This window comes from Eptatretus burgeri, chromosome 12, assembly GCF_056783735.1.
Source record: "Eptatretus burgeri isolate ZD-2024b chromosome 12, Ebu_testis_v1, whole genome shotgun sequence".
Classification (NCBI taxonomy): domain Eukaryota; kingdom Metazoa; phylum Chordata; class Myxini; order Myxiniformes; family Myxinidae; genus Eptatretus; species Eptatretus burgeri.
Genome location: NC_140972.1, coordinates 88,653,904 through 88,675,788, shown reverse-complemented (window position 1 = coordinate 88,675,788; position 21,885 = coordinate 88,653,904). Strand labels below are relative to the sequence as shown.

Genomic DNA, 21,885 nt, shown 5'->3' with positions numbered 1-21,885 from the left:
CAATAGGTAATACATAAGGTAGAGACGTATTGTTGAAACGTCGGTTGGAGGATCGACGGACGGCAGAGATGTTGCTTCTTATCGCGCTCTTCGTGCTGGTCGTCGTTGGTGGGACATCGCGACCTCCGCAGCAGGTAAGGGGATTGTAAGAGATGACGGATTCGGCAAGGAACACAACACGAAAGGAGTTCGTTTATTAGTAGTTTCTGTGGTTCAATGTAAAGGGAACGGGTGTTGTATTGAGAGTTTGTAACTCCATCAAGTTGTTCGTGCCTGCACGGGATTCCACACGGACGATGGATGGAGGAGGGAAAAATACAAATGGCGTCTTGTATCATGGAGCCGGCAAGTTGGGAGTAACAATTCACATTGATTACCACGTGTGATGTTAGTTAAATGATCGAATGGCGGCGAGGTGATCCATGTGAAACGGTTTGTTCGATATTTGTACCTTTTCATACCGAGGAGTCCGAAATATAAACTTGTATTGGAGTGAAATCCGGGGATCAATTGGGAATTAACCGTGGGATTGGAAAGGTGGAAGGACAGGGAGTGATCTCTGGTTGGAGGAGAGTGATGGTCATGTTATAGAAGTGGTGTTGGTGGGGTGGTTGTGGAGGAGGAGGTGTGTTGAGAGTGATAGTGTGGTGGTGGTGATGATGAGAGTGACAATGGAAGTTGTGATACAAGTTGTGGTTGTTGTGATGGTTGCGGTCAAGTGAAATTTCAATTTTATTAATTGTTTTGTAATTTCCTTCATTGTTTGGGACATTTTCTTTTGTCTTATCCGAGTTTAATTCCATTGTAATCGGATCCATCTTGAAAGCTGTCATTGTGCACCAGAACCAGGATATTCCGTTATAATGGGACAGCCGGCTTCACGTTCTATCCCTTCAGAGACCAAATTAAGATGGCTGTCTTGTCCAATGTCACTTTTTGGGAGAAGTCAAAGATTCCTGTAGTAGCGTTTAAAAAGGAGTCGGCCAGTGTGTGTTGGTGCACAGTTTACATCCCATATTTAATCTTCCTTGTCTGTCCTTTCAATGGTTGCGATCCCTCATTGCCATGAGGATGTGATGAGGAATACAAGAGAGAGTTTATCTTTGGTAAGAAACTGCAGGTTTTGGGTTAACTTTCCTCACCAAGCAAAGTTGGAATTTGTCCCTTCAAGAAGCTCCTTCATGGTCGTGTTGATGGAGGAATCTTCACGGGACACTTTACTCATTGGTGGACGTGAAAGATCCCACGGTGTTTCTCACAAAGAGTCGGTGAGTTATCACCAGCATTCTGAACAAATCACAAATTCCTTTCAAACCCTTTTACAAAATGTTCTTGTCAAACATGGTCACGAAACGAATGTACCCAGTGTGAGTTCAATAACACCTTCATCCTGCAGAGGATTGAAAACGGGATGATGATGATGATGATGATGATGATGATGATGATGATGATGATGATGATGATGATGATGAAATGTACCTTGAAAAGTTGGGTCTAAACCCTTATCTTTAACAAATGATAAATTCTCATACATTCCATGACCCGTTGTGTTTGTACTCTTAAAAAATTTCACCAGCATCTTGTTCTTTGTCACGAAGTTTGGGATTTTGTTAAATAATTGCAAATATATTGTTTAGTTTAATTTCAAATGTCATAAACTTTTCTCCTGTCCCTGCCCTTTTCCATGTCCATAGATTTTCCAGAATGAGGCTGAAGAGGAACCAGTGATCTCCACATTTCGTGATGTGGTGTTCGTCTCCATCGCCATCTTCTTATTTGTGGTCGTGATATCCTTTCGACCATCGTCGTGCTTCAATAGAAAGAAGAGGCACAATAAAAAGCCCCACGTTCACTGGCAAGGAACACAAGTGACATTTTCATCAATATTATAATTCCTTCATCCAAGGGGAAAAGATAGCTCAGAAATTTTAAACGAATTTACATTTAACTTTCACAAATAACGAGCAGAGTACCCACCCTCTAGGTGGGTCGGGTTTGAACATTACTTGCTGAAAAAGTAAAGTCTGTGTTTTCAAGAAGACTGTCGATGTTTGTGTGGTGTGTGTTTAAAAGGTGATCGATGGTTTTCAGGTCTGAAGGGTCTGTTCCAATTGAAGGTTCGGGTCGAAGGTGTTGAAAGGGTCCAGTTTCTCAGGCATCTAAAAAGTGTCCAACAAGGTTAACTGGTCTGAAGCTCGAAGTTGTCAATGGTTGACTTGGTGGACAGGTCGGGTGTCTGACAAAAACGAACCCATTCGATTTTATTGAAGATCCAGAAATGGATCCGATAATTTTTAAAGTGATTCTTCCCGAATTGATTGATATAACTATGACCGACATATATAACACGATATCTCAAAAAATCATGGACATATTCGGACGAAACCTGGTGCGGGTTGGGTGTGTGACAAGGATGAATAGATTCTGTTTCGATTAACATCCGGATACGATAATTTTTAATTTTCAAGTAATTCTTCACCATTGAGAGATGAGGCCAAAAACGATGTATGGCATGATGCTTCAAAAAGTTATGAACGGATTATGATAATACTTTGTGGATGAGTTGGTTATACGTGAGAAGAACAATTGATTCGATTTTGCTTCAGGTCCAGATCCAGATCCGACCTATCAGTGGGATACAAAACATGAACTGTTCAGCCTGGTGGAGGTATGCGATCGACAGAGTACCTGTTGTAGTTATTTAATTAAACTAGTACGGCCCGTAGGTGCGTAAACGACAACTGGATTGGGGCATTATTTCAATTAGATTGGACCAACCGTATCATAAATGGCCATAACTTGGGAAACATACTCAGGTCCCCAGCGTCAATTGTGACATCATATCAAACGAAGAAGAATTGTGTTGCCCCCTCGATCTCGCCCCCTCGCTCTCACCAGTCTCGCCCTTCCTTTCTCCCCCTCCTCTCTCGCCCCTCTCTCTCACCCCAACTCTCATCCTCCCCTCTCTCGCAGATATTGGTCAACAGATAAATGGCCGTAACTTGGGAACCGCTCGTACGATTGATATCAAACCTCGAAACGGCACATCCGCGGGTCCTCGGCAATATTCCTGGCGAGTTTCAATCCGATCGGACCGGTGGTCGTGCGGTTATTAATAAATTGGTAAAAAATTGACATGATAAGGTGAGAAGGTGGAACAACACCTTCAGTTGCCATATATTCAACTTTTCAACACTGAAAAAGCAATAAAATGGCCGTAACTTGGGAAAAGCTCGTCCCATCGATTGCAAACCTCGACAAGGCACATCCACGGGTCCCGGGCAATATTCCTGGCACGTTTTCATGAGATCGGCCTGGCGGTCGTCAAGAAACGGCGGTCGCAGACAGACAGACAGACAGACACACACAGAGATTGCTGGAATTATAGAGAGATGATTATTGTCACTGCAACCTTTGTTTCAAGACTTTTTGGAAAGGCTCCTGTTATTAACAACGCTGACATTAAGTTTGTTCAACATTTTGAGAATCCTCATAATCACCTTTAGCATCGGTGTCACTGCCGAAGCAGCATCCTGAGCAAGGGTGATACGGGATGTTTTGCCATTGCCTTCCCAGCAGTAGTTTTGGCAGGAATTTGTAATTTGGCCATACTGCCACCAATAGCACGCCCACACTTCATTCTCAAAGACCACCGTGGGGATCTTTCACATCCATCAACTGATGGTAGACAGGGCACCCAGTTAAACGTACATCGGAGGAACGGCACACACATTGATGATTCACCCAGTTGGTGAAACACTCAGGATGCTAACCCAGGCTGGTGAGACAGCTTCGAGGCAAGTGCGTGTTCCTGGAGGCCATCCTTTCAGCCCAGGTCATATCTTCATGCATTGTTAAACAAACTGTGATTCCATGTTGTATTTATATGTTTATAATACATCTCGTTTGGTGTCATGCATTTCTTCTGGTTAAATGTTAAACTTTGCCTGCATGTGGAGCTTTGAAACGCAGTGTGTGAGAAGCGGCCACTAGAAACGGGAGACAGCCGAACGTGCGACCTTACAAACATACGTACAGACACCACACTTCACATTATATAATAGTTACTGTACTTCACTTTAGTTCAAACTGACAAGTATTGTGTTTGTTTCTTGCAGTTTTGGATGTGGCCGCAAACATTTAAAGAACAAAATGGGAACGAAAGTGCAGCCGGTATTCGAAGAGCTTCCAAAAACAGAAACAGTGGAGATGCAGGATGCAAAGGAACAGGAGGATCAAAGGATGATGTTGTGGCAGAGAGAGAATGAAAAACTACAGGTGATGGGGGAAAAGTTGCACCAAAAAGAGGAAGAACTGAAAGAAAGAGAACTGTTAGTTCAGCTTGGAGAGCAAACAGTTCAGAAAAAAGTTGTGCAACAGAAATATGAGGAAGAGAAATGGAGGAAAGAGAAAGAAAAGCAGAAGGAAATAGAGGAAGAACAGCAGAGGAAAAGAAAGGAAGAGGAAATGAGGAAAAAAGATGAAGAGGAGGAGATAAAAAAGCATAATGAAGAGCTAAAGAAAAGAAAGACGGCAGAGTGGAGGCAAATAGAGGAGGAAGATCGGAGAGAATTCACAAAATTTGTGCAATGGAGGGAATCAGTGTATCAGGAGCATACACGTGCATGGCTTGAGATCGAACGAAAAGAGAAAGAGGTTCTCAAGAGTGAGTACATGGGGGAGAAATTACAGAAAGGGATTTCTGAACTCGAGGGAATGGAGCAGGAAAAACGGGCTCAATTCGAAAAAAAGAAGATGTTAAAAGAAGGGGAAATAAAACATAGAGAGATTGAGACATGCCGACAAGAGGAAGAGATTAGAGAACGAGAAAAGGATGTTGAGAAAATGGAGAGAGTGTTGAACCAGCGAGAAGAGGAGGAGCGTGGTCGGCAAGAACGATTTTTAGAGACAAAAAAAAGAAAAGAGGAAGAGTTGTTCAGGAGAGAGAAAGAAGCACATCAGCTGGAGCAGGAGATTTATAAGAGGGAAAAAGATGTGCACACTCGGGAACAAGAGGTTTGGCAAAGTGAGGTAAGGGAGGAAAAACGACGAGAGCAGGAAGAACAGACACGACAGGAACAGGAAAACCGGAGACGAAGAGAAGAGGAAAACCAGAGATTAAGAGAGGAAGAACAGAGACGAGGAGAACAGGAAAAGCAGAGACGACGAGAGGAAGAACAGAAACGACAAGAACAGGAAAAGCAGAAACGACGAGAACAGGAACAACAGAGACGACAAGAACAGGAAGAACAGAAACGACGAGAACAGGAACAACAGAGACGACAAGAACAGGAAGAACAGAGACGACTAGAAAAGGAAGAACAGAGACGACGAGAACAGGAAAAGCAGAAACTACGAGAACAAGAAGAACAGAGACGACAAGAACAGGAAGAACAGAGACTACTAGAACAGGAAGAACAGAGACTATTAAAACAGGAAGAACAGAGACGATGTGAACAGGAAGAGCAGAGACTAAGAAAGGAAAAGCAGAAACGACAAGAACAGGAAAAGCAGAAACAACTAGAACAGGAAAAGCAGAAACGACAAGAACAGGAAAAGCAGAAACAACTAGAACAGGAAAAGCATAAACGACAAGAACAGGAAGAACAGGAACAACAAGAACAGGAAAACCAGAGATTAAGAGCAGAAGAACAGAGACAACGAAAGCAGGAAAAGCAGAGGCTAAGAGAGGAAGAACAGAGACGACGAAAACAGGAAAAGCAGAAACGACAAGAACAGGAAAAGCAGAAACAAATGGAACAGGAAAAGCATAAACGACAAGAACAGGAAGAACAGGAACAACAAGAACAGGAAAACCAGAGATTAAGAGCAGAAGAACAGAGACGACGAAAGCAGGAAAAGCAGAGGCTAAGAGAGGAAGAACAGAGACGACGAAAACAGGAAAAGCAGAAACGACGAGAACAGAAGAAGCAGAACCCACTAGAACAGGACGAACAGAAACGAGGAGAACAGGAAAACCAGATATTAAGTGCAGAAGAAGAAAGACGACTCAAACAGGAAGAACAGAAACGAATACAACAGGAAGAACAGAGATGACTAGACCAGGAAGAACAGAGACGAGTAGAACAGGAAGAACAGAGACGAGTGGAACAGAAAAAAGAGACGGTAACTGATCAAGAACTCAAAAAACCTTGTCAAAAATCTGACGAGACCAACGAGGAGGCAGAAGCAAATGTTGATGCGGAGGAGGCAGAACAAGTGCAAAAGATTGCTGACTGGAAACTGCATCGACAGCAAAAACGGAATGAGAATGCCAATGAGTGGTCTCAAAATTGGAATGAAAAACAACAGGTGAAGCAGCAAGCGAAACACCTGCTCAAAGAACAGGAAAAAATCTTCAAAAAACAAATGAAGAAGCAAAGACAGGCAGCAAAGAAAAGTACAGGAATTGAACTGAAACCCCACGGTGTTGGTGCGACACAGCAACAACAGAAGCCTCGCCATGATAGCGAGCCAAAACAACGGAAGCCTCGCCATGATAGCAAGCCACAACAGCAGCAACAGCAAACACAAGATGTTGTTCAAGGGTTCCAGCAGGAACAGAGGCCTTATTCTGATCAAGTGCTGCAACAGCAGCAGAAGCAGCATGGTGTTGAGGGGCCCAACCACATTCAGGCCCTTCAACAGGTAAGCATTCTTACAGGTGAATACTTATTTTGATGAAAAATAATATCCTCAATTGTGGAGTTAATTGTGATTATAATTTTGTTGGGAAAGGTAACTTATTGGCACGGTCATCCCCACGCAGGATAAATCACAAGTATTTTAACTCCCCTTGATTGGATTAGATCAACTAATTCACCTTATCACTGATTACCTGTTCTCTCAGTGCTTTTCATTTTGTGCCACATCCTGCACAAGTTATCAAACTGATGAACATATCAATGTATTTAATCTTTCTTATTTTTATTGTTTTTCCAAAGACCCCTCAGAAGAGACGCCCGTTCCCTCCTCCACCACCGTCATACGTCAAACCATCCTACCGGCTGGAACGTATGTTACCAAGAATCTTACCTTACATAACAAATTATCCGAAACTTTGTCTAAATTAGATGTTCTTCACCTCCATCGTGTCCCATTTTGTCTGTGTTTCAGAAGTGTTGAAAACAAATCAATATTTTGCTTCACTCGAAGCCAGACAAGCACCAAACAAATCTTACGATTGGTGAAAGTCTGGAATGAGTGTTAATGTTTCCATACAGAATTCATTGTGAACACCTGGATGTTCATGAAAATAAATTGTTTGAAAAATAAAATTTTTACAATGCCACTTTCAATCAGCGATGGATGACTTGAGCTGCCTTCCATGAAGCACTCCATCATGGTTCACTTCAACGTCATCAGATGAGGTTTTGTTATTTCAATTCAGACAGTAAGTGGGGATTTGTGGGCTCTCTCTGAAGCACAGGAATGATGGACCAAAATTGCAGAAATTCCCTTGTAAGGTGACAGAAATTAAACGTTCATTCGAGTCCAGTGGGATTTGGTGATGGAGAAAATCAATAAGTGAAAGTGGAGGGAAAAGTGAAATAAAACATGAACTGAAATGCAGAAAATGAGGCAAAGGGAGAAACACAGAGAGATGGAGAGAGATAGATATTCATTCCAGGGTTGTGTTGGAAGGCAGGACAACGATGGAGATTATGATGACAATGTTCTTGAGTGGTTTTGACTTCCTTTTGTTGATGTGTTTGCAGAGGAAGAAGTCATATTTATGGCTGCTGGAGAGGAAGATGCCATGTTTGGAAGTGATTCCCTCATCACTCCATCATACAAGCTCTCCAGGAATGCAAGGCGATACACCAGGCTCATGCAGATGGCTGATTCAACCTTTTTCAAATGAACAGTCTCCAGAACTAAGGTACGGTAAACACTTGATGGACTTATTTCATCACCTGGATCCTTTTTGTGTCCATGTTTGTCAATCTGTCACTTCCTTGTTCAAAATATCATGATGAGAACTAAATAGTTCCAAATGTAGAGAATTTAATAAGTTGAGTTTATCCATCGAGCAGGTGAAGTCTCTCGCTGGTTCATACAATCAATGCCAATCATGAAGGGAACTGCAGATATTAACCGTTGGTGTTCACTGCTTGACTTCATGACTGAATATCATGGATGACTTAATTTCTGTCCATCATGTGTGACTTCATCACTGTACATCATGGATGACTTCATTTCTGTACATCGTGTGTGACTTCATCACTGTACATTATGGATGACTTCATTAATGTACATCATGGATGACTTCATTACTGTAAATCATGGATGACTTCATTACTGTACATCGTGTGTGACTTCATTACTGTACATCATGGATGACTTCATTACTGTACATCATGGATGACTTCATTACTGTAAATCATGGATGACTTCATTACTGTACATCATGGATGACTTCATTACTGTACATCGTGTGTGACTTCATTACTGTACATCATGGATGACTTCATTACTGTACATCGTGTGTGACTTCCTCACTGTAAATCATGGATGACTTCATTACTGTACATCGTGTGTGACTTCATTACTGTACATCATGGATGACTTCATTACTGTACATCGTGTGTGACTTCCTCACTGTAAATCATGGATGACTTCATTACTGTACATCGTGTGTGACTTCATTACTGTACATCATGGATGACTTCATTACTGTACATCGTGTGTGACTTCCTCACTGTAAATCATGGATGACTTCATTACTGTACATCATGGATGACTCCATTACTGTACATTGTGTGTGACTTCATGACTGTAATAACAAACACATTTCAACTCAAACATTGTATTTATGTTTCTTTCCCTCCATTTAGCTGCTGCCATCGTCTGGATTGACTTCAAATATTCTGCTGAATCATCTCCATTCTGAACTATGGCCATCGTCTCCTCCACCACATCGCCTCAAGGACTTGGTCAATCAGAAATCCGATTCGTTTTTTCCCAACATCCTTGACCCGAACCAGCTTACCAAACCCACCTGCAGATTCCATGTAAACAACTTCAATCAAGATCTAATTCAAATCCTGTCCTTAAAACATTCAATGTTGTAATTATTTAAAATTTCTCTTCTCATAACTCCACCTGAATAAAGGTTCCTTTCCATGAACATCTTTCCATGTTTCTCGAACCTTGGTTTCTCATTTCACTCTCACATCCAAACCTCCACTGTTCAGTTATTTCAGTTCAATGACGGGTGTTCAGTTTCTTGCCTGACCAAAAAAAAAAAAACATTATTTATTTTTCAACATAGTCTTCCTTGACATAATTGCAGTTCGTCCATCTCTGTTGCATCTTGATAAAAGAGATTTGTAAACATCCTGATCTTGCTTTTTCAGAATGTTCTCAACCTCTGAAATTCTTTCCTCATTCTCACAAAAACTCTTTCTTCAAAGGTCTTCTTTTAACTTGGGAAACAGAAAGAAACATAAAGGAACTGAATCTCCAGAAAATGTCTGGAGAAGCAGTTAAAAGTCACAGTTTGGTTGCTGCAGTCAATGCAACCAAGATGATGTTTGGTAATGCATTGTTCTGGAGAATCAACACTCCTCCAGGCATGTTTCCCAGGTTGTTGATAGCATCTTACAACTGTGGCAGTTCATCAGCACAGTAATCCTCAATATAATGTCTCTCACCTGATGAAATGGAGAGTCATGAGAGCCTTGACACTGCAATCCCACAAAAAGTAGCCACAACGTTTCCAGATGACGCTTCAATGTTGATGCACTTCCAGGGAGGTAAGGCGAGCACCAAGGGTTCATCGCACAATCGGGGCCAGATTAAGGCACATGCCAGTCAGGCCATGACCTCGGGCACCATTTGAAGCGGCCCCACACCTATGGCTTTTGGATGAAGCCTTCACCAATCTCCACAAAACTGAATGTGAATAGACAAATAGAGCATTGGATATGGCCTTCAACATTTAAAATGGCCGAGGGCCCCGCAACGTCTTAATCCGGCCGTAGGCACAATGTGTGCTTTCACTGCATGCTCTGCTATTTGGTCTCAAGATCAAAGATTGAAAGGATCGAGTAAGGACAATCCCTTTTGTTTGACATCCTTGGAGAGGAGGAAATTCCTCTCATCAGGAAACAAAATCTCATCAGCTTGTTCTGGTTACCTCAACTCATCCATCAATACACCAATAACTCTTCCATCATTTTTTGAAATATTGTGCTGCACTGTGTATCTTTTTTGGTCACATCTCTCAGCGGTGAAGAATCACAAGAGAAATCAACAATATCCCCCTTCCGCCATGCGGCGGGGGAAAATAATTCTCGTATCCGGATCCAGAACCGCATCTTCACGAAGATCCAATTAATTCATACTTGTCACACACCGAACCTGTTCACCAAGTTTCGTCCGAATCCATCTCTAACTCTCAGGTATCATGCTCAAAGACAAATAAACAGACAGACAGACAGACAGACAAGGATGAAAACATAACTTCTGTCCACCAAAGGTGGCAGAGCACAGAGTTATAAGGAATCTACCTTTAGGAATAGCGAACTTCTCATCCTCCACTTCTACAAATAAAAACAACTTTAGACATTTGTTAAAACAAACAGACTGAAGACAAATTTGGATGAAATGCAACCAAGAGTAAAATAAAAAAAAGTAATGTGTCGTCATGAAAGATTGTTAAAAGTTGAAGCTAAACTCTAAAAAGCAGTTTTTGAACATCTTTCAAGACTCATTGTGAAGCTTATACAATGAACTGTAAAACATGAAATTCTAACCTGACATCACTGCACCGGAAGGTTGAAAGTTCAGGGAAGCTCATACGAAGTAATGCCCTTTCAGCTACACCTGCACATCAATAAAATTTGATGGTTATCTCCGAGAATACAAGGTCTTGCATTAAAATGTAGATTTGCTCGTGCTGTATATATTGTTGCGGACCCGGGGTCGGGAGCGAGAAGAACAAGAGGGGGGTGGGGGGGGTGGGGGAGCTTCCTTGGGTTCCCACCAGACTCTCCGGCATTGCAGGTCGTCGCACACGGAAAACTTCAAGACGCGGCGGGTCGCAAATCGAGCGTGAACGCCAATAACTCAACCACGTGACTTAGGGTCCTCCGTCTAATGGATACCCATTACCTAATGGTCACGTGATCTAATTAACGGGGGACACACCCTTGTTCAAACCGGATCACCTTACCTGATCAGATGCAGCCGAGCACAACTGCCCAAGGACGTACTGGCGAGGAAAACAGATCATTGGGGTATGTGGCAACATTTGGGGTAACATTTCTATACAAGCATTTATTTGTAATCAAGCGACGAAAGGTGTGTGGCACAGTGAATGGGTTTATTCGTATGTCCAGCAGGGAAAGCAAGGAATTTGTGGGGTGCGGCAAAAGGCAAGAAATTTACAAAAGCAAAAGCAGAGCAGACTTATCCCGTTAGAACTTCGACAATCTTAACTTATGCTACGACAGGCACCATCACACACACACACACACACACACACACACACACACACACACACACACACACACACACAGAAGATTAAAAAGCCAGAAAGAAAGAGAGTAGATGAGGACAAATGGCCTCACAATACCTTGTGCGGTTGGCTGACCAAGGCAACCCAGTTCACTTTGGGGGAGGTAGGAGGGAGAAATAGTGGTGTCTCAGGTGGGGCAGTGGGAGGTGTGGTGTGGTTCTGGAGGAAACTGTGATTGCAAATCTGTAATAGATGCTCTTCTATGCATCCAGAGGGGACGAGACAGAGGAGTGGAAGGAGAGGGGGAGAGAGAGAGAGAGAGAGAGAGAGAGAGAGAGAGAGAGAGAGAGAGAGAGAGAGAGAGAGAGAGAGAGAGAGAGAGAGAGAGAGAGAGAGATAGATAGAGAGAGAGAGAGAGAGAGATAGAGATAGAGATAGAGATAGAGATAGAGATAGAGATAGAGATAGAGATAGAGATAGAGATAGAGATAGAGATAGAGATAGAGATAGAGATAGAGATAGAGATAGAGAGAGAGAGAGAGAGAGAGAGAGAGAGAGAGAGAGAGAGAGAGAGAGAGAGAGAGAGAGAGAGAGAGAGAGAGAGAGAGAGAGAGAGAGAGAGAGAGAGAGAGAGAGAGAGAGAGATCCCACCACAAGAGTCGGCGCATTATCTCCTGATTAATCACTGCCGGGGCTTGTGGAAACGTGTGCTCCGCACTGGTCACAAAAGAATGTCTGTCGCGCACCACCTCAAGTCTGCCTGTCGACAGGCAGACAACGAGGAGCAGTGAAGAAAGGGTGGAGCAGAGAGGTGAAGGAATTGGTGAGCAAACAGACGAAGATGAAGGTGAAGCAGGCAGATGAAAAGAGGGAGGACCGCTTCGCGATCCACCTTTGATAAGCCCCTGGTAAAAGGCGGGGTGACGACCCAAAGCGACGTGCTGTGTCCCGAATCACACTTCCCTATTGGGCCACGGCGGTCATAGCCCACCCTGCCTTGCTCCTGGGGTGGGAAGCGGTCTCATTCGCACATCCAGCACAATACTACCTTTGGTCATGTTGTTGGGTCATGATGCATCACATATCATTCTCTTTGCTAACCCCACCTCAACCCCTCACCTGTCTTTTTTCCCTCCTCCTCCCCCACCCTTCTCTCTTACTCGCAGTCCCCTCCTCGAAGGTCGACCTTCCGATGATCTTCGGCTGGATCGTCAAGGTGTGGGAAGAGATGCTGTCGGACATCATCAAGCGCGCATTTCTGAAATGCTGCATCTCAAACAACATGGATGGCAGAGAGGACTACATCATTTGGGAGGAGGAGGGGGGGCGGAGGAGGAGGTGGCTGCAAATGATGGTGAAGCGATGTGAACAGCGACAGGGACTTGCTCAAAGATGAAAAGCGTCTTCGCGTCAAGCTGAAAAGTGTCATTAAACCCAAACAGCCCTTTACGGGGCCACAAGTCCACAATAAATATGTATGATACCGGTATGAATCCCTCTTCTTCCTATTTCTTGAAACAAAAAAAAATCCTCTCTCTAATATCAAAAATAAGAAAGAAAAATAAAAACTACTTGGTTTTTTTGGTGTCCTCCCCCATCTTCAACTTCTTGAAAATGAGAATAAGACTGTTCGATGAAACTTGGTGGACATGGGAGGAAGCAGGTTGATACCTGTGTCACTTTGTTACGCACAAAGTTAATATCCAAATGTATTTAGATCGAGATCAGAAAATAAAATGATCAACAAATTCATTTATTTTGAGGGTGAAAACATGGGTGTGGTTAATACACCAGAAATTATATTTATTTTTTGAGTGTGACAAACAGGGATGTGGCCAATACACATCCGCGGTCAATACATCGGAAAATGCGGTCATTTCTTCCCTTGACCGTTTGGACAGAAGGCAGGTTACACTCGATGAATTGGCTCATATTGGGTCACTGATATAATGATATTTTATACATCCTTGACCTTTTGATCAATAAAATAAAGAAAATTTAAAAAACAGCTTCGACTGTCATGGCCAAAAATATTGGCACCCTTGCACGTTTTTCAAATAACTCAATTTTCTTGAAAAACTAGAACGGGCACTCGGTAGAGCGCATCCCTTCGCCGCCGCAACTTTTTCCGGGCACATTTGAAAAACGTCATTTTAAAACGTCCATGACGTCACAACCGTCAGTCCGATTGACGTCAAATTTGGTGTGTAACCTCCTTGAAGGCAGTCCAACATAATGGAATGATAAACACTGAAAAATTAAAAAGTTGAAAATGACGTCATCTTTTGACGTCATTTTGACGCACTTCCATGGACGTCACGTCCAATCGAGGACGAGCATTCTGAAAGCTTGTAGTTCACTGAACGTTTTAATGTTGGTTTCATGTCAATAGCTCTATTAGATCTGAAGCTATGCCCACAAGTATATTTTGACCTTGAGTGTGACCTTGACCTTGACTACAGAGTTAATTGGCAAAACCTGTACATCAATAAATAGATATTTTGGTACTGATCCTAATGCCTGGATTTGGGAGACTTTGCTCTGTAAATTATATCGATATTTGAATGTAAAATATCAGGACATTAGAGCCACAATTGAAAAACGTCATGTTCAAACGTCAATAACGTCATAACGGTCAGTCCAATCGAAGTCAAATTTGGTGTGTGACGTCCTTCAGGTAAGTCCTACAAAACGGTATGATCAAAACTGATGAGATCGAAAATTGAAAATTTACGTCATCTTTGACGTCATTTAGACCCACTTCCGATGACGTTATCTCAAATCCGACACTACATATCCCAAAGGTATCTCGTCATGGAACAATATGGCGGTGGTTGCATGTCGATCGCTGTATTTTGAAGGAAGTTATGCTCAAAAGAGTGTTTTTGACCTTTTCCTGACCTTGAACTTTGACCCGATCGCTCCCAAAATCTAATCAAATCGTCCTTGGATACTCTCGAATCATCCCACAAAATTTCATGCAATTCGTTTTTATACTTTCTGAGTTATGCGAATAACAAACAAACACACATATTCACAAATAAATAAATACACAGCGACCAAAACATAACCTTTCGCAGAATGCGAAGGTAATAAGTTGAAATTGACAAAAGTATTTCATGTTCACAATTCTATAATTCACTGTTAATATTATGGAACCTTTATTTTTGATTCAGAACTTAATATATCCTTTTAAATCAGAAAATAAAAAGAAATGGCATTGACAAAATTAGTGACACCCTCCACTTAAAATTTGTTATCACAGCCTTTGGTCAAAACAACTGCAGTCAAGCACTTCCTCAAGCCATGTATGAGCTTCCTTCACCTCTCTACTGGCAGTTTGGTCCACTCTTCTTGTGCAAACTGCTCCAGTTCTCCCAGATTTGAAGGGTGCCTTCTCCCAACTGCTGTTTTCAGATCTCTTCACAGGTGTTCAATGGGATTTAGATCTGGACTCATTGCTGTCCACTTCAGAGCAGTCCAGCGTTTCATCTTGAACCACTCCTGGGTGCTTTTTAAGTGTGTTTGGAGTCATTGTCCTGCTGCAAGACCCATGACCTTCTGCAGAGACCCAGCTTTCTGACTTTGGGTTGAATATTGCGCTCCAAAATGCCTTGGTAATCTGATTTCATGATGCCATGCACACACACACAAGGCACCCAGTGCCAGAGGCAGCACAGCAACCCCAAACCATCACTGAATGTCCGCCATGTTTGATTGTAGGTAAGGTGTTCTTTTCTTTGAAGGCTTCATTTTGTTTTCTGTAAACATAGAGATGATGTGCTTTCCCAAAAAGCTCTAATTTGGTCTCATCTGTCCACAGGACATTCTCCCAAAAGGATGTTGGCTTGTTCAGGTGTGTTTTTGTAAACTCCAGTCAGGCTTTCTTATGTCTCTCTCTCAGCAGTGCAGTCCTTCTGGGTTTCCTACCATAGAACAGCCTTTCATTGAGTCGGCGACGGATGGTGCGAGTTGAAACTGTCATACCTTGTGTCTGAAGGTCAGCTTGAATCTGTTTGGCAGTTCATCAAGGTTCTTTCTCCACCATTCGAACAATTCTTCACTGAAATCTTGGATCAAGATTTCTCTTGCGGCCACGTCCAGGGAGGTTGGCTGCAATGCCATGGCCTTAAACTTCCTGAAAACATTGCGTACGGTGGACACAGGAACATCAAGGTCTTGTAGCCTTGAGATTGTCCATGCTTGGCTACAATCTTGTGTCTGACCTCCTCAGACAATTCTCTGGTTTTCTTTCTTTTCTCCATGCTCATTGCAGTCCACACAGTGACACAAAACAGCAGAATGACTCCTTTTCTCGAGTCAAACTGCTTGAATAAGTGATTTATGTTTTTCAGGCACCTGCAACACACCACAGTTGAGATCAATTCCAAAGTTAGCACCTGCTTGAAATCTAATTATTTCAAACAAATTCTAAAAGGTGCCAATAATATTGTCTGGGCCATTTTAGGATTTCTGTGTGGAATAAGCTAAGTTTTAGAAATCCCTTCACCTTTATTTGTTTTGCTCCACTGCAAACCAGAAATGCATGTGTGGACACCAAAATTTTTTTTTGTAATTTCAACAATTTTCTGGAATAAATGGTGCATTATTTGAAAAAAGTGCAAGGGTGCCAATATTTTTGGCCACAACAGCAGCTTTTCATTGGTGAACCAATTCAGTGACCCAACATACACATTCTTCAAATTTCAGGTCAATTGGATAAAAACTGACGATTTTAACTGATGCTGACCTTTGACCTTCTCACAACAATATTTTCTTGAAAATTTTATGACAAAAGCTCAAATAGAAAGAAAAAGTTAAGGCCTACACACACACACACACACACACACACACACACACACACACACACACACACACACACACACACACACACACACACACACACACACACACACACACACACACACACACACACACACACACACACACACACCAAAACCCCATCTTTCCCCCCTACGCAGGGGATGGACGAATGAATAGTCCAAAGTGGGACAGTCACAGTCAGGCTGCATTCCATAAAGTGTCTTGGAGTTACAAAAGGTAGAAACGATCATCGGGTTCTTCAAGGTCGAAAGGCTCTGTGGGGTCTGAAGGGTGAGGGTTCTTGATAAACTACGCAGAGAAACTCAGAGGGGTCCACAGGTCAGAGGGTCTTAAGGAGTCTAAAGGGGCCAAAGTGTCATGTCAGGTCATGTATGGGTGAATTTACCAAGAGCAGCTCATTGCTGCGTCCACTTTGCTGCGTCCACTTTGCTGCGTCCACCTCTGTCTGGCCATCCACCAAGCAGATGTCTGGCCCATCCTCATCTCCTTGAGAAACAACACATATTTTAAAGTTTCATGGTCGATATCACAGTGTGGATTTTGGCCGGTGGAGTGTGCGAGGTCTGTGACTGAGTGCTTGCTCGTGTTGAGGTGGAGGGACACCACCTGGCAATGTTGTTAAATTTTCCACAATTTCTGCACCGTTGTCCCTGGGCAGGGCAATTAGTAGCTCTGGACTCATGCCTGGTGGACCAGAGTTGCTGCAATGCAGTGTGGACCATGTGGGGTGTTGCTGCGTATTTTGTGCTGCGAGCTCTGTTCCCGTTAGTGTGAGTTTGCCGAATTCCCTGAACTGTCGTCTGAAGCTGTAACAGGTGAGATTCTTCCGGTAATTTTTTGTGCACTGTGGAAAGCTGCTTCCACTTGATTGGCTGTCTTTATGGCTTGAGTCAACGTTAGGACGTCACATTCGAGCAAGTCTCTCCTCACTTATGCATTTGATGTTTTCTGTCAGCTGATCTCAAATCATCTCATCGCGCAGTGTTCAAAACTTACAATGAAGTGCTAATTCTCTCAATGCAGACACATATTTGGAGAAATGATCACCAGCCCGCTGGCCCTGTTGTTGGAATTTGAATCGTCGAATGAGGGCGCTCTGAGTGGCTTCAAAATGTGAAGCAAGTGTGGTGGTGGGTTCAGCGAAGGTGGACGCAGGGTCCAGCCTCAGGGAAAGTTTGTGGACACAGGGCCCCACAACCTTGGGCTCAGTTATCGCTTCCTTCCAAGAAAAGAACCTGATATTAAGAAATTGTGAAGAGTTGTTGGAGGAAACTTTCAATGGAGTCCCTTGAGAAGTCCTGAAGAGAATTCAAAACTGCAAATGCAAGAAACACTCCAGTGCTTATCCTCAACAACTAAAACTATTTTCCATGACATTGCAGTTCAACTCAGCAAAGGCATATGACTATGTGAGAGAGACATTTATCATGGCCATGCCCCATCGTCGTCAAATCAGGTCGTGGTACAGTGGTGTAAATGGAGATCCTGGCTTCACAAAATCAGCATTTCTTGCCCTTCAAGCACGGACCAAGGACAACATGTCTGTATATCTATACATGTCTATTTATCTACATTTTCAATAATGGCGACTGCTAATTTGTATATTAATGAGCTAAATTTAAATGTTATTAAATTTTAAGTGGGTTTATCATGACCAGTGACCCTACAAACCTGGGTGTAGACAGCTCACCAGGCTATTTGGATGGTTACTTTTAGAGATATAAAGAAAAATAGTAATTGTGAAAATGGCCATCTGTAATTTTCATATTAATGGGTTTCTCCAAAAATGCTCAAGGGTGCCAGAGTGGCATCAATCGGAATATTCATTCAGATGGTCTGATGATCACAAAAATGCAGAAAAACATTGTGCGGACCCTAATGCACACTTTTCTGGCCAACACTCGGACTATTGGGCCAGGGCCGAGATAAGCGACTGGTAAAGTGGTCCTATTTTGAATGATATGGCGGTTACATGGTGTTGTGTTTTTGATAATGTGGAGGTGAGGTGTTTTTAGCTAATCTGGAATTTACATTTCAGAGAAGGTATTGTCATCGCACATCGTCCGGCCATCGGTCCGTCTGTCCGTCTCCTTCGACTAAAGCACTGGGCTGATCCGGCTGAAATATGGCAGCAAGGTCCCTCTCCTGACTGGTAACAGGAATTACAAAGCTCGTTCCGGTCAAATTACGTTAAGTATGTCAAAATGTCTGACAGTAAAATTATTTTTGAAAATCTTCTTCTTCAGACTATCCATCCATCCATCCATCGGGACCACACTCTGTGCAGAGCATTGGTGCTGCCGAAGCAGTCTCCTTGGCTATTGGGCACAATCCCAGACGGGTCGCCAATCCGACACAGTATACCAGCAAGCTGGCACTCATTTTGCCAACCACTGAAGGATGGAGTCAACCCCACCTGGTATTAATTCAACAGCAAAGTAGGATTTGAACTCAGGATTCCCAGATCCCAAGCCCACCACCCCAACCATGAGGCAAACACCAGTAAGAATGTTACCAAAGTTGGGTTACAACATTAGATCAGGGACCAGAGAAGCTCCAGGTCCAGTGATCCGATATTTCAGTCAATAATTTTCTGAAGCCGTGAGCAAACGATGAATAATATTTCATTATCAAGAGAAAACGGGAGTGCGTGTGTGTGTGTGTGTGTGTGTGTGTGTTGGGGAGGGGAGGGGTATGTGTGTGTGTGGGGGGTGGGGGTGGGGTATGTGTGTGTGTATGTGCGTGGGGTGGGGGTGGGGTATGTGTGTGTGTGTGTGTGTGTGTATGTGTGTGTGTGCGTACGTGTGTGTATGTCTCTATGTGTGTGTGTGTATGTGTATAAATGTGTGTGTGTGTGTGTGTCCCTGTGTATATGTGTATATGTGTGTGTGTGTGTATGTGTATAAATGTGTGTGTGTGTGTGTCCCTGTGTGTATGTGTGTGTATGTGTGTGTGTCCGTGTGTGTGTATGTCTCTCTGTGTGTGTGCCTGTGTGTGTCCGTGTGTATGTGTGTGTGTGCATGTGTGTGTGTGTGTATATGTGTGTTTGTGTGTGTATGTGTGTGTATATACATATATATATATATATATATATATATATATATATATATATATATATATATATATATATATATATGTGTGTGTGTGTGTCCATGTGTGTGTGTAAGTCAATGACAGTGTTTGTTTGATTCCTTTTTGGGTGAACAAACATGGCGGACGGTGGTGTGGACTTTCACGGTGTCACCTTGATCCCTCCAGTGAGTGGAGATCTCCATGGTGATGACCAGGGGTTCACACAGTTATTCTTTGTTTCTCCAATGAGTATCAGTACAAATGGTTTGGTTCTCACGAAAACATTGTTCTCCCCTTGGAGCCCGCTCCCCTCTGATCCCAATCTCCCCTCCGATACCTCATGCACCTCTCAGCTTTATCCGTGCCTTCCTCTTCTGTGAGTGGTCTCTCAGAACGTTCACTCCACTTTAAACACTCACAAAACACTATTTTTTCATTCAGGACGCGCCTCATCCTCCTCAGCCTCCTCATCCTCCTCATCCTCTTCACCCCGCATTCTCCTGAGATTATTTTTTTTCACCTTTTCAGTTACAAGTTACAAATTAACTTTCCATGTTATAATTTATAAACATAATTTTGAACATTCAAATGTTGAAATCACAGTGAATGATGATGATGATGAGGAATGTTCTCACCACTCGATGAGAGAACCCTCCTCCACAAGGCCCTGTCGTACTGGTCCCGTTCTCGATCTTTCTGATCATCTTTGAAGGAAACATTTGATTTTTTGTTTGTTTTTTAACCGCCAATGAGAACCTGAGTACCAGTGACGTCACCCGCTGGTGAAGACCCGCCCCGCCAGACTCCTCCCACACAACACGTCACAGGATGTCACGTGTCTACGCATTGTATATTTTCATTGTAAATTGTATATTTACATTATAACAGTCAAAACAACCTGTAAGAACACAGGAAGTGAATCTATGACGTTCACCAAGCCACATTATTTATTGAAATATCCAGTTTTGTGTAAAATCGCTGGTTTGACCTGAACTCATCCTGAAAGTTGATTGTTCATTGTGAGATTCAGTGAGTGTGACGTGTGAGTGTTATTTATGGTTTTGGTTACCATGGTAACATCTGTGTGTTTCATTTATCACTCATTTAGGGACTCAAATGGTGTCATGTTGAAAGATGTGGGACGGTTAACCTGTCGATGACGTCACAGTGGGCATTTTCCACGATCCCGTTTCTCAACGTCACGTGACATCACTGGTCATAGTCCGTCCATATAACTTTTTGGGATATCGTGCCATATATCGTTTTGACCCCATCTCTGAATGGTGAAGAATGAGTTAAAAATTAAAATAAATTCTCCTTTCTGTTTCCCGATCCGATCAATTCGTTCTCGTCAAACACTAACCTCACTGACGTCACAGAGGTTGTTTGACGTCACAGAGGTTGTTTGACGTCACAATGATAATTCGAACAATAGGTAATACATAAGGTAGAGACGTATTGTTGAAACGTCGGTTGGAGGATCGACGGACGGCAGAGATGTTGCTTCTTATCGCGCTCTTCGTGCTGGTCGTCGTTGGTGGGACATCGCGACCTCCGCAGCAGGTAAGGGGATTGTAAGAGATGACGGACTCGGCAAGGAACACAACACGAAAGGAGTTCGTTTATTTGTAGTTTCTGTGGTTCAATGTAAAAGGGAACGGGTGTTGTATTGAGAGTTTGTAACTCCATAAAGTTGTTCGTGCCTGCACGGGATTCCACACGGACGATGGATGGAGGAGGGAAAAATACAAATGGCGTCTTGTATCATGGAGCCGGCAAGTTGGGAGTAACAATTCACATTGATTACCACGTGTGATGTTAGTTAAATGGTCGAATGGCGGCGAGGTGATCTATGTGAAACGGTTTGTTCGATATTTGTACCTTTTCATACCGAGGAGTCCGAAATATAAACTTGTATTGGAGTGAAATCCGGGGATCAATTGGGAATTAACCTTGGGATTGGAAAGGTGGAAGGACAGGGAGTGATCTCTGGTTGGAGGAGAGTGATGGTCATGTTATAGAAGTGGTGTTGGTGGGGTAGTTGTGGAGGAGGAGGTGTGTTGAGAGTGATAGTGTGGTGGTGGTGATGATGAGAGTGACAATGGAAGTTGTGATACAAGTTGTGGTTGTTGTGATGGTGGCGGTCAAGTGAAATTTCAATTTTATTAATTGTTTTGTAATTTCCTTCATTGTTTGGGACATTTTCTTTTGTCTTATCCGAGTTTAATTCCATTGTAATAGGATCCATCTTGAAAAGCTGTCATTGTGCACCAGAACCAGGATATTCCGTTATAATGGGACAGCCAGCTTCACGTTCTATCCCTTCAGAGACTAAATTAAGATGGCTGTTTTGTCCAATGTCACTTTTTGGGAGGATTCAAAGATTCCTGTTGTGGCGTTTAAAAAGGAGTCGGCCAGTGTGAGTTGGTGCACAGTTTACATCCCATATTTAATCTTCCTTGTCTGTCCTTTCAATGGTTGCGATCCCTCATTGCCATGAGGAT

The 21,885-nt window shown here is 42.8% G+C and overlaps 1 protein-coding gene and 1 long non-coding RNA gene across 2 annotated transcripts; one reads left to right on the top strand and one right to left on the bottom strand.

Annotated features, from left to right (window-relative positions):
* The first annotated feature begins 4,123 nt into the window (after nucleotides 1-4,123).
* LOC147016092 (uncharacterized) lies at nucleotides 4,124-8,228 on the top strand. The gene is made up of 3 exons (XM_085848785.1): nucleotides 4,124-6,648; nucleotides 6,945-7,014; nucleotides 7,719-8,228. Exon 1 carries the CDS (start codon nucleotides 4,153-4,155, stop codon nucleotides 6,055-6,057), a length of 1,905 nt encoding a protein of 634 aa, XP_085704911.1. The 5' UTR covers nucleotides 4,124-4,152; the 3' UTR covers nucleotides 6,058-6,648; nucleotides 6,945-7,014; nucleotides 7,719-8,228.
* Nucleotides 8,229-14,472: 6,244 nt separating this feature from the next.
* LOC147016091 (uncharacterized) lies at nucleotides 14,473-20,130 on the bottom strand. The gene is made up of 2 exons (XR_015049991.1): nucleotides 20,017-20,130; nucleotides 14,473-15,823 (listed from the first exon to the last, which is right to left on the bottom strand). It is a non-coding gene; the product is annotated as an uncharacterized LOC147016091 (long non-coding RNA).
* Nucleotides 20,131-21,885: the final 1,755 nt, after the last annotated feature.

What these genes read in the sequence shown, in the direction of transcription:
- LOC147016092 (XM_085848785.1), top strand. Translation starts at nt 4,153, where the DNA reads ATGGGAACGAAAGTGCAGCCGGTATTCGAAGAGCTTCCAAAAACAGAA.